The sequence below is a fragment of the Folsomia candida genome, unplaced genomic scaffold (genome assembly GCF_002217175.1).
Source record: "Folsomia candida strain VU population unplaced genomic scaffold, ASM221717v1 Fcan01_Sc001, whole genome shotgun sequence".
NCBI lineage: Eukaryota > Metazoa > Arthropoda > Collembola > Entomobryomorpha > Isotomidae > Folsomia > Folsomia candida.
Window position 1 is genome coordinate 10,494,231 of NW_019091193.1, and position 14,546 is coordinate 10,508,776.

General features: G+C 38.6%; 1 protein-coding gene across 2 annotated transcripts in view; it reads left to right on the forward strand.

Moving 5' to 3' along the window:
• LOC110842153 (zinc finger protein ush) overlaps positions 1 to 14,546 on the forward strand; it is a 64,229-nt gene continuing 49,683 nt past the window's right edge. The window contains exons 1-2 of one of the 2 annotated variants that reach the window (XM_022087868.2): positions 1 to 1,159; positions 1,286 to 1,446. In XM_022087868.2, the coding sequence (XP_021943560.2) occupies positions 1,407 to 1,446 (40 nt within the window). In that variant the 5' untranslated portion in view covers positions 1 to 1,159; positions 1,286 to 1,406. The remainder of the gene's footprint in view (positions 1,160 to 1,285; positions 1,447 to 14,546) is intronic. The other variant, XM_035851130.1, reaches the window with a different exon arrangement.

Genomic DNA, 14,546 nt, shown 5'->3' on the forward strand with positions numbered 1-14,546 from the left:
ATTTTAATGTAGTAAAAGTGTTCCACTCAGATTATGGGAGCAGCAGAAAGCAAGGAGCGGAGTTGAGTGCGAGGTGGTGGAGTTGGGATTTCAACCAGTCTCAGTCAGTCTCAATTTGGAATTCAAGGCGTCCACATAGCCGGCTACTCGTCTCAACTCCACAACTCGGTCTCGCTCCCCACGTGCTCACGTCAAGTGGAGTGCAGAAAAGCTTTGGCACAGTGCGAGCAGCAAAAGCGGTGAGAAGACCAATTCGCAAACAATATCGTAGAAATTTAAGACACGATTTGCATAGTTGCATGAATCACAAAAGTTTTGTGGTGAGAGACGCATGTGGTAAATAAATACACCTATCGGATCGTCGTCTCAGATCAGGAGAAGAAGAAGGAAAAGCGTTCTTTTATGTACACATTATGTACATACGAGCACTACACGAACTACGGATTGAATAACATTTCAAATAATTGGGATACGACGATGGAACAATAAGGTCGAAGTTCTGATTTGTGTACTTATCTCTTGGACATCTGCATGCATAAAATAGAGGGCAACGATGAGATGAGTCGTTATTTCTTGGAATGACAGATTTTACAGTCTGACACGGATTTTATAACACTCCTAACCTAACCGTGGATGTGTGCAAAGTTATCCCAATAATATCGTCACTCGGTTGAGACTATTGTGACTATTTGTTCCAGTTATTTATATGAAAATTATTCATCCGGTTATCAAATGTGTGATTCCATCATCAGCAAGCACCTCTCACTCAATAACTAACTAACCAGTGCCTGCTTCTTTTCGACTATATTAAAATTCCAAGCTTGGCCCAATTTCTTCCTTCGTTGTAGTTCAACTTTTGGGACCGATGAAGAGTGATTCATTTGCGTATGTGTAGCGAGGAAGGTTCTGATTATTTTCAGTGCAAATAAGTATCAGATTTATCACAGTGTCGCATCTCTTTATCACGAAGGGATTCGCGATATCAGGAACACCCATCCGATATACGTGGTCCAAGTGTTTATTATTATCACCTCCAACTTGTGGACGCTATTTATTTCAAAACTCCATGATCGGAAAAAAAGATGTTTGCCATATTAACATTTTTACGGCGTAGTGGCATATCAAATAAGGATGTGAAAAGCAAACATGAAGAAACTATGTAATATTTAACACTTACATACAGTCAACGGTGCATGATGATGACACATGAATGAAACTCTAGTCACATAACACCGATTATTTTATTGGAAGTGAAAGGAAACTTACGATATATGTTTTTGAACAGAGTCTGAGTGAGATTTAGCAAGGATGACTCAAGTCAGTTTTATTGGGAACTATCAATAAATGAAATTGCGAGACAACTTGTAACTATCCCAAGGATTTTACAGCCTCTTGGTACCAATAAAATGTCAAGACGGAAACAAAGCAACCCAAAGCCTCTCAAAGGTAAGACAATAATAATAATAATAATCATTATTTTTGCATTGCTTTTGCATGAGTTGGACTCTGTGTCCCTTCATCTGTGAGAAAACTTTGTTATCATTCAATTAATTTGAGGACATTGCATCCAAGGCTGTGAGAGGTTAATTACTTACTCGAATAATGACATGATGATAGCCGATAGGCGTCAATTCATTTAAATATTTGTATTGGCAATTATGCTCTCTTCAAGAAAAAGGTGTCTTTGTGGAGCAGGTTGCTTGTACATATTTAAATGCAGAGCGAGTGGAACGCTGTATGTACATTTGTATAATACCAAGTTAATAAATTGCAGTAATGGCCATCAAAAACTCGATTTCCATCTCCTTAATATTTATGTTGATTCCTTTCGAATTTGGTTAATAGGAGATAAATAACAAGGTACTGGATGTAATTATTGATTGAAAGGTAATTAAATATAGCCCGGGGCAGCTTGGTACATCTCAAGTCTGGTTGCTGACACCTGTAATTGGATCTCTATCAATCCTTAAGAGATTACAATTTATGCTAATTGGATGCAATGATATCCCTTTGAGGCGAATCAAATGCACACCAACCCATTATTATTGTCCATCAATTCACACATTGCTGTCCCCATAACGTGTTCTTACTTTTATTTACGAGGCTCAAGAGGAAGAATGCACAACTATTATGCATATTATACAACAACACATTACTTAAATCACTAATCCATTTGAATCAACCTATAGTGACAGAGCGACAAAAAATAATGAAATAATTCTCACATTACATTTACAAAACTTATCGACCAATGTCTAAAGCAAATCATGACGATGTAAAGGCGGCGGGAGAATGGTGCAGGTGGTTGCACGGTTATCATATCATTATTACTATTACGAGGACTGACTGGCTATGGTTTTACTAAGAAGAAGCGTTATTATATATTTTTCGTTGGGACAATAACACATATACATCTTTATACATATGTGCAGACTTACATATGTACACAAGTACATGCTGCTGTCTCTGAGCAATAATACGACCATAATAATCACGACAGCCACCAGCGAGGGTATATCATGAAATTTATTTTAGAGATAAGAACTACGGATGTGTCCAATCTCGAAAGATACAGATAAATCCTCCGATAAGATTATTACTTAACTGCGCCTGATAATGGTTTCGATGGTTCGTTTGCATGAGAAACTCTCAGATGCCGAGATGACTACAGATCTACAGATTATGCTCACCATCATATAGCATCCATCCATCCATCCTCTAACCAACGTAACACTGACTAAAAATTATTTTTCTTCAACTACTCCACTTATCTCGTCATATCTAAACATTAACTACACGTTACCTAAATTGCATCCAGATCAAATTGGTGATGGTGGCGATGTGGAGGTTTAGCTTGGCTTACATGAAGCAGTGGGAATGCATAAAACGTACATTTGATTGTTGCTGCTTGCATGAGACTTTTCGTGCAGCACAAAATTGAGTTGATGTGATAAGTACAAGATTCAGACCACAGTTTTTTAGCCCGAATTAGGACATATGTATCCTTCGTGTCTATGCGTCTGTCTGTCTGGTAGCTCGCATAAAACTTATCCGATCGACTTGAAATTTGGTGCTTAAGGAATATGATGAATGCATAATTAGCGCAATTTGCAGTCTAAATATGAAATGATAAGTGAAATAAACGAGTCGATTGAGAAAAAGATACCACGGAACCTGACTCGGGCTAAATACTGTTTCACACTGCAGGTTTTTAAATATAACCTGCAAAAACATAAATCATTCTTGCCGTGAAAAAATTTGTTCAACGTGCATTGAATTAATTGCACTTAATGGTGAATTACTTACATGATAATCTACAGATTAAAAAAAACTGCTCGTTAGTCTGGTAGTGTTTTCATAATTTGTACGACATATACATACATGTTCTTTATCATTCCCATAACCTCTATTTACCGTAAGTCTCATTTGGTACATTTAACGTACGTTTATGCAGATGAGACAACTTCTGTGTTTTTTGCATAATTAAACATTGTACATTTTGGTGTGCTTGACCTGCTCAAAGTCCAAGTCCCTCTTTTAAACATGCACATGCATACATATTTTCATGTGGGTATAGGGAAAGAAGTTTAAACAAAAATTAGTGCCTGTTGAGACACCAATCAATAAGTCATGACTGAATTGTAACAAAAGAGCAAAACAGCTTTCCTAAATGGAAAACAGAGATGATTTGTTAGTTTACTTATTTGACAGGACCACAATGAATTATTGGTTTTTGAAAGCGGCAGAGTTATACTTTGCGTTTAGAGCTTTTAACACCAAGAAATAAATAAGATGAGCAAACGCTATTTAGTTGCAGGCATAGATTCATTCAAACCACTATCTTGGAAGGGTAGAATCCGGATGAGTCGGATGATACACATTACTTATTTGTTGGAGAACTCCCTCCTCCCAGTTCTTCTTCAAGACCGGTTTTCTAAGTAATTTTTGATTAAATTATGAATATCGATAATACAATGAGAATCATGATGTTAACAAGCATTCTTAGGCACAATGCTGGGGATGCTAGCACCATTGTGCTGTTTGTAGGGCTCGACCTTGGCGATTTCAAGTGAGAGAAAAGTGAACCACACCTGTTTTAATAGTTTTATAAGGTACATATAACTTAGGAAGAAGAAAAATACATTATGTAGTCTAATGTATCCAACAATTGGACCCCTGGCCTAACCCAGGGATTACTCTTTGTTTGAGATAGCTTGTTTTGATGCCAAATGGGATCTTGCAGAGTTCTTCAAATCTCGCGTGTTGTGGTGGGTGTGGCTCACCATCCTCTTCTAGTGCAGTGAAAATCCAAACATTGTCCCTCGCCATCTTTCTTGCTTTTTCCTCCAAAACGCCATTCTCATCCAAGTGTTGGAGGTCAAAATGAACTTTGGCTTTTCTGGACTCTTTTTGTTCCACTCATCGGCATAGTACTGTTGGGAAAAGGATGCTTAAATTGAGATAATTATTAAAATAAATCCAACAGTTGGAATAAAGATTAAAAAATATAATTACCAAAAGAAACGCTTCTCCAAAATGAGCAGAAAACTGATTAAAGCACTGTTGTGCGAGAACCTCGTGACATTGGTTTTTGGGGTCGCTTGTGAGGACATAGACTGGACGGCCGGGTCTTGAAAAATGATCTGATCTGCACGTGATCTGACCAAATACATGTGCTGAATTCCACTGACCGACATAGATGGAGAGGTCAAAGTCGGGGTTGCATAAGGCTTGAAGGGTAAGGGGTCCAATTTTTGGAGAGATTACAAGAATGTAGAAGACATATTTATTTGGGGTCTTGAATCGTTGTGCATTAAGACAAATGTTGTTTTTCTCTCGCTTTTCAGGAGTTGTATTATATTGTTGAGCACGATTTGAAATTCCCTTCCTCCAGTGATTTGGAAACTCGGACTTCAGGAACGAGTTTGTCCCAATGTTTTGTGTGGTTGCGAATCCACCATTCCTGACCCAATGGACTTCTTTCTTCGTATGCCAGTTAACCAAATCACACAACCACAAAAATTGTTTGTGATGATCACTGAAGAACCCAGTGGTTGTAACTAACAGCCAGTCTCTGAAGATGACTCGATTGATATGTTCCTCAGGGTCGTTTGAATACTGAAAGTATATAGAAATAAAAGTTAATTCTAAAAATAATTCCAATTATTGGACCACTATCTGCATGTGTAAAATTTTTGTTTGAACTTACGAGATCAGGGAACACTATCTGTCGGGTAGTAGTTATTTTCACGAGGCCTTTATACTTCTTCTTAACATATCGTCTATCAGTGCTTTCATAATCCAAAAACACAATGGCTGGACCAGGAGTAAAGAGGGTGCTGTTAATAAATTCCCGAGAGTCGTCGTCATCATCGTCCACGTAATAATCGTCCAATTGTTGGAACAGATCAAAGTCTACAATTCCGACTCCTCCCTGACTTGTCCACAACTTCAAAGAATTGATTTTCTCTTCGATATATTCTCCTTGCCACAGGTCATGAACAAGAGGTCGTTGATCGGGGTCAACATTTTCAAAACCCTTTTGAATTTCATCTGACCATATTTCTCTCTTGAGAAGGGGGCAGATGACAAGGATTGTCGTAATTCCAGGTCGTGGCTGGTTTTGCAGTACTGCCTGGGCGAAACCAGCGACTTGAACTTCTCTTCCAGGTCCCTGCAAAATATACCCAATTAAATGCATGACAATCTTTTTTTTCAATTCCAACGTTTGGAAACGTGCATAATAAATTAGAAATTACTTACCACGAGATAATCCAAAGTGAACACGTCAGACTTATAGCGTGCTTCATGTTCGAAGCCCCCAAAACAAGTTTTATACATGAACTTGACGCCACGAAAGTGATGAGGGAGGAGCTCCGCCATTATGCCTGGGTGAACTTCAATAACTCTTCCAGAAATTGGATCCTCTTCCAGAATTAAGTTGGAGACTGCTCCATCCTCGATACGAATGTCATTCTCAAAAAATCCAACAATCTGGAAAAGTTATAAATTAAATTTGATGCTTCATGTTTCAAATTATTTCAAATATTTACCTCGTTGTGCTTTTTCAAAATCCACTCCGCCCACTCCTCCTTCTCAGTCTCGTCATCGGCATTGAGGGGGGAATCTTCCCTCTTAGAAGTGACTAAGTCGGCGTCGTCGTCATCATCACTATCTGTATACACCAGTGGTCGGCTTTTCTTTGTCGGTGGTGGTGGTGCTATTATTATAAATGTAGTCAATTGGTTATTAATTTAATAATGATTATTTATCAGTATTGTCCAACTATTGGAAGTTAAATAAGCAAACTCACCTTCAGATGACACGTTTTGGTGACGATCATGACCTGCGCGGCTGGGGGTTACATCATCACGACAAAGCACTTTTTCTTCGGCTGAACTAGAGGCACGTTGAGAAGGTGGAGTGCGACCAACTTGTACTACTTTATTCTTCTCCAGCTATAAATATTTTATAATTATGAAACACAATGACAATAAACTCCAATTGTTGGAATAAAGTTAAAACAAGTTAATGATGAACCTACCTTTTCGTAAGTCTTATCATATTTTGGCACAAGGAACGTCGTTAACGGACTTGATGACGTAGCAGAGGCTGACACCACACGAAATGGTCCTCGGACACGGGATGACGACGAAACATTCGGCTGTTGATCTGATGAGAAGGGGGATATTAATTATTTATTCGTGTCCAATTGTTGGAAAGCTGCATATTAGTTTACCTAATTTAACGCCGTCGTCGATGTAACTCCCATTCTCCTTATCACCAGAAGTTGATTCAGTAGTCACGGAGGATAGGGGTCCCCGTTGGGCTAAAGTTGGGCAAAATTTAATTGTTAAATTTACTTCATATAGAGTCGATACATCCAGTGTTTGGAACAAAAATGAGCCACTAACCTTGACATTCTTCCATATATTCGTCGAGTGTAGAATAACGTTTCCCTTTAATTTCAAAACTCAAATCTGTAAATAAAGTATCAATCGGTTAATCTATACATAACTAATAAAATTCATTAACGATAAAACAATAACTCACCTAAATCTTCTTCGTCCAACTCTTCTCTGTTGGAAGTCATTTTACCAATCTGCAAGTAAGACGGAACGAGACGGAATGAGAAATTTTGAGAAATGTTGAGAAATAATGAGAAATGAGAAATATCCAACTGTTGGAATTGAAAATAAATAATTACCTTTTCTCACCCAAAAAAGGGTGTAGTAGTGGGGGTGGGGTTGGAAAATGTAAATGGTTTTGTAATTATTAACTTGAAAGCAATTGATACAAAAAATTTCATGACAGCGAAAATCTCGTCTCAGTCCCGACAGAGGTTGAGTTGAAATCCAGCCCAGTATGTTTACTTGCTCACATTCAATAACGCGTCTCAACGTGTCTCATCCAGCCACAGAGTTGTATATATGAATCCATCCAGCATATATATAGCATCCAGCAGACAAGTTGCAGTCACCACCACCACCACCAGTCAACCTGTCAGTCCGGCTCGCACTCGCTTCTTTGTCAACACGAGTTGTCGTCTCCCTTAAAAATATTTAAAATTTAAAATCCAATGGCCACCGGTGGGCGAGGGGTGGAAGTAGTGGTGAGGGGGGGAAAATTAACCCCAAAGATTTGGAAAAATTGCCGGGATTTCCTGCAGAAGAGTGGGTAAGTATTTCCAACTGTTGGATTTTTATAGTTAATGAATTAGTAGTAACCATATTAAGAAACATAATTTTTAATAGGACAAAGTCGCAGAGTGGGCCCGGAATGTTCCGCATTGCAACGGAGTGAGGCAACCCCTTATATATTTTCTTGGTATGAATTGTCGTGACGTAGGATTAGGAGAACATGAACGACTGCGGTTAGATCATGATGCAGGTATGCTAAAAATAATAATTTCCAACAATTGGATTTTTTAAAATTAAAAGTGTTTAATTAAGTTTTTAATGTTGCAGATTTCACACAACCGCCCATTAGGTCCTTAACTTGACGCTTTCTCACCGAGGGTAGAAATTACAAAGTTAATTTATGGTCTCGTTCTCCACATCCTACTTCAACACAAAACAACTTGACGATAATAGAATATCTCGTCTCGTTTTCAAGATGCACCATGTATTTACTACTACTTTTGGCTGCTCGAGACCCTGGTGCACCGTACAGTCAAAGTATGCGTATGCATGGTATCGATACTCGTTGTGTTGGCAGTTACTTTCAATAAGTGAGATAAAATCTTGTATAATTTCTAGATCACATTTGAGCATCTTCTTCTCCTCGTACTCAACTATTTATCAACAAGCGTTTAAATTATGTTTTGAATCAGTGTGTAGTATTATATTTTTTAGGCTGTGATTGAGGAGGAGGATGTGAAAATGAGATTCTAAATCAAATCCATCCATCCACTTCACGTTTGTTCTTGTTGAACATTTTAATGTACAAGATTTTAAGATATTATTTGCTCAGGTTTTTTGGTTTCGATGAGGAATATTTTTTTGTTCTTTGCTACTTACTTATCAATCCTCCGGTCAGGTCTGCCTCGTAGGAAATATATCGACATGCATGCTTGGCCGTGATGATCATAATCGGGCGTGTATGAATGTATGCAAGTGGGCTAGCTGATGAGCCTCCTCCACTTAAGTGCACTTGTAACAAGTCCACAGTGGTAGTTAAATCGAAAAAAAATCAGATTTCAGAAATTATTATGTGATGATACATGGAACCTCGGTACGAGTCGTCCTAGTTTGGATTTGGATGCCATTTAATTTTCAAGGGAGAAAAATGAATCTAAAAGTAGGAGTGAAACGTAGGTACTTACTTATGGGGAAATCAGATCTTGAGACTATACGATATTCGTGGCTGAAATGTAGTGATTGTTTTTTTGATAAGGGCACATTTTGTAGCTTCCATTTGAACCGAGACTTGTAATTTCTTCTGGCATATTTACATGTACAGTGTGCATATGCATATGTGCATAATATTCATATGCACAAGTACAAAAGTACGTTGCGCAGATCTTCTCAATTATTGTTGCCTATTATTTTCAACTCTTCGTTCTCCTCTTCTATCATAATCACATCAAATCGTGCTTATGCTTAAAGTTACTTTATGAGCTGTAAATTATGTTTCATGTACTCAATTGTGAGAAGTCTAGTTTAAGATTTCTGAAGATATTTAGCAAAACCATTTACCATAAACATGTGAAAATTATGTAAAGCATCATTTCCCTTCTTAAATCATCAGCTATATGTATGTGGTTTCAGTTATTGGCTGAAGACTTTACAATTTAAGTTAAAAAAATATTTATTTGAAATTAGCAAGAAATGAAAATGGTAAATGGTGCTACATAGTTATTAAAGACTTGAATTTGTGAAAATAATTGAAAAGTAAATGAATATTTTTTTAAAAGTCCAACCCAATACAATGTTTATGGATGAACAGGTCGCTGGAGCGTTTGTTATCTCAAGGTGTTGAAGTGCACAGGCAACATATTCCTTTGATGGTAATGACGTTAAGTGTTTTGTGCGTCCTCATTACTGCACTTAAGCATTAGCCATAATCCAAAGGCGATAGAGATCAGGAGGGTAAGAGGAAATAAAATAAAATTAAAAAAGGGTTAGTGTTCTTTCTTGTTGCCCACTATGGTTATAGGCCAGGCTGCGGGCACGACCCTATGGATTAATCGGCACTCGTAGCTTGACTTCTCCACCAAACGATCTTCTTATCCATTCTGTTATCAATAAGGAGGTAAAACCGGTGTTCCTGAGGAAAAGGAAAATGACTAGTCATTGATGTGCTAGAAAATGAGAAATACAGAATAAAGGGTACATTTCGATCCTACATAGATTCCATTCAGTTATTGAGCCTACAACAAGCTAGCTGAAAATAAATAAGTGAATGATATATATTTCGACTTGTTGGCGTTCTCACACCACCCGTCAAAATATCTTGCACACACAAAGAAAGAGTTGTGCCAGGAGGCATGGCACATAGGTGTAGGTAAATAATGAATACTTTAAAAATGTGAGCTATTGTGATGTCGCATAAGGTGAGGAGTGGATCAAGATACTGGGATCCTAGGGAGAGCAGGAATCGATCAGTGGTATGAGAAAGGTATTTTTACCAAGTATCATCCCTCCTTTCCATTCGATTCGCTAAAGGGTGAGATCTAGATAAAAGTTGGACTGTGAAAACGTGGGCTGTGTGTGATCGCCATGTCTGATTTATAATATGACAGCATAATGACTACAACTACAATGCGAAAAATCTATTATCCTGTCTGATGATTAACCTATGCAGATTGTTCTCGTGTAAGTTGTGGACTAAAGTACAGATCAAGACGATGGCGACGATGGATAATAGCTCGAATGCATTCGATTATATACATGCACATACTTATACTTACAGCAAAACTGTTATTGCATTATGATCACCGATACTATTCACAAATCCACACTTACCAAATATCTGCATAAAGTTACTCACAAAGGAAACATGGAACTAAGTATGTGTATTTATCTTGCCATCTTTACATTCTTGATTTTTCTTGTTAAACCATTTATGATTGGCACACACTATTGATGATTGCTAGTTGGTAGGCTGAGCATCGCTGACTATACATGCACATACATACATTTATTAGTCTTTACTGTCTTTAGCGTTGGTTAGGTTTCTTGGCATAAATTATGTCGTGTTGTATCCCTGTATGGGTTAGCAAGCATTATTATAGACTACATACTTATACATGATTAAAGGTATGCACTTATTTGCAATTTGAATTAGAGCACTAGCCAAAGTGCAAATAGTCATCGTATATTTGTGCATGGTTGTAATTATGAGCCGGATTAGCGTTGAAGCTACATACACGAAATACAAGAAGGGAGATGTGTTGATCAGCGAAGGTGGAGAAGGCGTTACTTATTTACATATCGTGCAAGCACTATACCATTCCTAATTCGGATCATAATCATCCTCTTGTTTCCACTCACTCGTTAGTTAGTAGTAATTTACGAAAGGATTTATTGCCCATTTTGAAAATAATGATTTAGCTCAAAAGTTATGACCCATTCTGATCATTGTTGGCGATAAAATAAATACACTTTTGGCGATCAAAAGGTGTGCGTGGGGACATCAAGATCAGTTTTCTTGACCAATAGACGATGGGCACAGATTAATTATTAAATAAACACAATGAGCTTGTAAGGATTTCTAGAGATGTGATAGGCAAACCATGTAGGCAGGACCATGGTTGGTTGTGGGGAAGAACTTTTGAAACATATTTGCCCACCAAATCACGTCAATCTGCTAGACTGACCAAATAGGATGACAGACACGACTGAGGGAAATTGAATGCGAATTAAAGTTTTCGGTTCACTTGAAAACCCGCTTTAACTCCCACATTACTTTTCAATTTATTCTCGGTAATCTTCAGGGAATAGACATGGAAGGAAACCCGGTCATACACATAAGAATTCCTCGACACCAGACTGACTGGTGGGGGTTAAAGTGTTAAAGGATTCACAAGTTGAATGCAAGAATGGGCGAATCTCATAACCCTCTCCTCTGCTTGAATCAAGCAGCTTGATAAATCGAGTCCAATGTGGTCAATTTTTCTCAAGTCGGACTCAATTATGGAGTCAAACTCCACTGTCATTTGTAGATTTGACACTTTACATGCCTTGCAAACTTTATTGGAATCGACGAGGAGAAAGCGAGCAAATAAGTCGTCCGTCCGCCACCATCAGCACCACCACTCCTTTTCCTTCCTGACAATGCATCGATGAGAAACTTGTAGTTGGAGGCTTGCATGTGGGACTTGACTTGTGAGCGGATAAGTCGTGAAGGGTTATGGACTGGTGGAGACGATAATGTGAAAAAATGCGAGGACTTATTTCGTTTCATTTGATTTCATTCTTAAATTTTTCCAAGATAAATGACACGCTAACACTTTCCTCTCTCTCCTCTGATGGGGGTGGTGAATCCCATCATCCACTGCTCCGGTCGGGTCTCTCACTTCGTCTCATCTCCTCCTCGATCCATCCATTGTGTCACACTTTCTATTCTCCAAACTCACCCCTTCCATTTACAAGACAACAAGTAAACATCACTTGATCTCGCATAGAGGAATGTCTATTACGTGTCCATAGGTATACGTGCATGTCCACCACCAACCTACAGATATGTATGTAGCTTGACTCCTTCCTTTCTGGTGAGTATACTTTCTCGTATCTGCTGCTGCTGGTGAATGAATGGAGCGAGTGACTTTGAGAGACGATGAAAAAATGGGGAAAAGAATGAGCAGAGGACATGTCAATGTCTTCGTCGAATTGGTCTTGTATCATCAACTGGAGCGGGATATCGCTCGTTCGTGGATTCATTTTCGTTCTGGGCAGCAGCCTCAGAGCTAACTCACGAACATTCCTACATCCATCCAACAACATCGCCTCTCAGCCAAGACACAGTTTATCAAATCGAATCCAGCGAGAAATTCCTCCTCACTCTGTCTCTCATTTGACAGTTTTTTGGACGTCAATCTTTTGTGAAATCATCTTCGGTCCTTGTTGTCTTCGCTCTTCTCTCCGCTTATTGGTTTCGTTCGGGTAGGCTGAGGGATTATATAAGCAAGCGCGTCTCCTCGGAGAGGAAAATGGGAAGGGATGTAGACCGTTGCGTTGGATTTGGAACCCACAACAAATCTCGATCGTGAGGTGACTTGGACAGCTTCATCATATTTGTTGAAGTCTGCTTGCTCCAAAGGCTTCTCGCTCCCGCACTGTCTAAATCCTTTGTCATTAGATAATGCAATAATAGAAACTTGACAATTTCACCCTTTCTTACTCCTTTACATTTTCAAAAGAGTGGGAAATGATGGTTGTTCCGATTCCCCATTCCTCCAACAACCGGGAGAAATGCGGATATAAAAGCGAGAGCGAAAGAAAGATAGCTTGTCACCAATCATTAGTTTCGGCTTTTTAAGTCTTGCGTTTTTGAAAAGTAATTCCTCTTTTCGTGCCATGGCTGGATTCAATTTCCACGAAAAGTGAGGTCTCTCGCCACCACTGTCTCGCACTTCTCTCTACTGTTTCCTTCCTGTCTTATTTCTCTACAATCCAAAATTTTGAGAAGCAATATGCGGAATTCAGACCCAAACTGGAAATTATGAAAAGTGATAAAATGGATCAAGGAAAATAATTCGACCAGCCCTTTGAAATGTATCGCCTGACTGAATACAAATCTAATTTTTGAAAGAGCCAATCGACATGTACATACATACGCCATGCTTTGGAGATACAATGTATCGTGCTGTGTTCAATATGCGATGGAGAAAGCAGTGGACGGACTCGTATCGTATCTCGTACGGAATTAAAACTGATTTAAGATTCAGTACGTAAAGCAAAGCCGGAAATGAAAGAAGAAAGAGTTGAATGATGGTTGTTCCAAATGATAACGCTTTTGTTAAACGATTTTCAAAAGATGATACAACAAACAAGCTCCGTGTTCAAGATCACGTACTGGAGAGGAAAGCTATCTATACTGACTTTCATTAATTTTGACTTCTGACCATTTTCCCAGTTTGCCCTGCGTATGTATGTATACTTAAACTTTATCGAGCATAACTTCCACACGAACGAAAAATGGTCATGATGGGATTAAACTACTACTTACATTAATGTTCTGGTTAAACGCCACAATCCCACCCCGATCAGGTGCATTTATTTAGGTAACTGTAATTCAGTTAAGAATAAAACGTGGACGATGAATTGTCTTGTGCATGCCCTCCAAGAAGCGAATACTGATAGTTCCGAAATATAATAATATGCAGCACGGGAAATGGAAAGCTTAACACGAGTCCAAGTGATCCATCAACCTTTGCATCACTTTATACATACACAATGAGCCCAAGCCACGGGAATTGAAGAAAGTAAGCTGCTGCACAAGGTGAAATGGGATCTAGATAAAGCTGATCGGGATGTGTGAAAGCATGGATATTTATTTTATGGTGAAATGACATGTTCCCTAACCAATCGGTATGTAGAAATATTGAGGTAATCTTCACCGTCGTCACATCTTTAGGTTTAAAATTCTGTCTTCATGCACCCCATAATTTTTAGGGGTGCTTTAAGATCATCACGAAATGTATCCATGTAGCCTGGACCAATAGTCTGGATATTTATGATTTGTATGTGTACACATGCGGTATTGTAATAATGCGAATGTGAGTCGTTTATTATGCGGACGACCTGTGTGAGACTAGTCCCGAGGTGTGAAATGGGGTAGTGTGAATCGCATGACAATTCATTAATAATGTTCATCTTCATCTGCATCACTCACTTTATGTGCTACACAAAACGTGGACGTGGTGTCTACTCATCACGTTTGAGTCGAGAGCTATAACTCATCCATTATGTGTTAAGGATAAGTTTGTGCGTTTGAATGCATTGATCTCCTTCCAGTCCGCTTTCTCTGATTTACATAATGGAAATGAATGGAAGTTTAGCGCAATCAGATTCTGGGGACTTTGAAACTTGAAGTTGAACCAC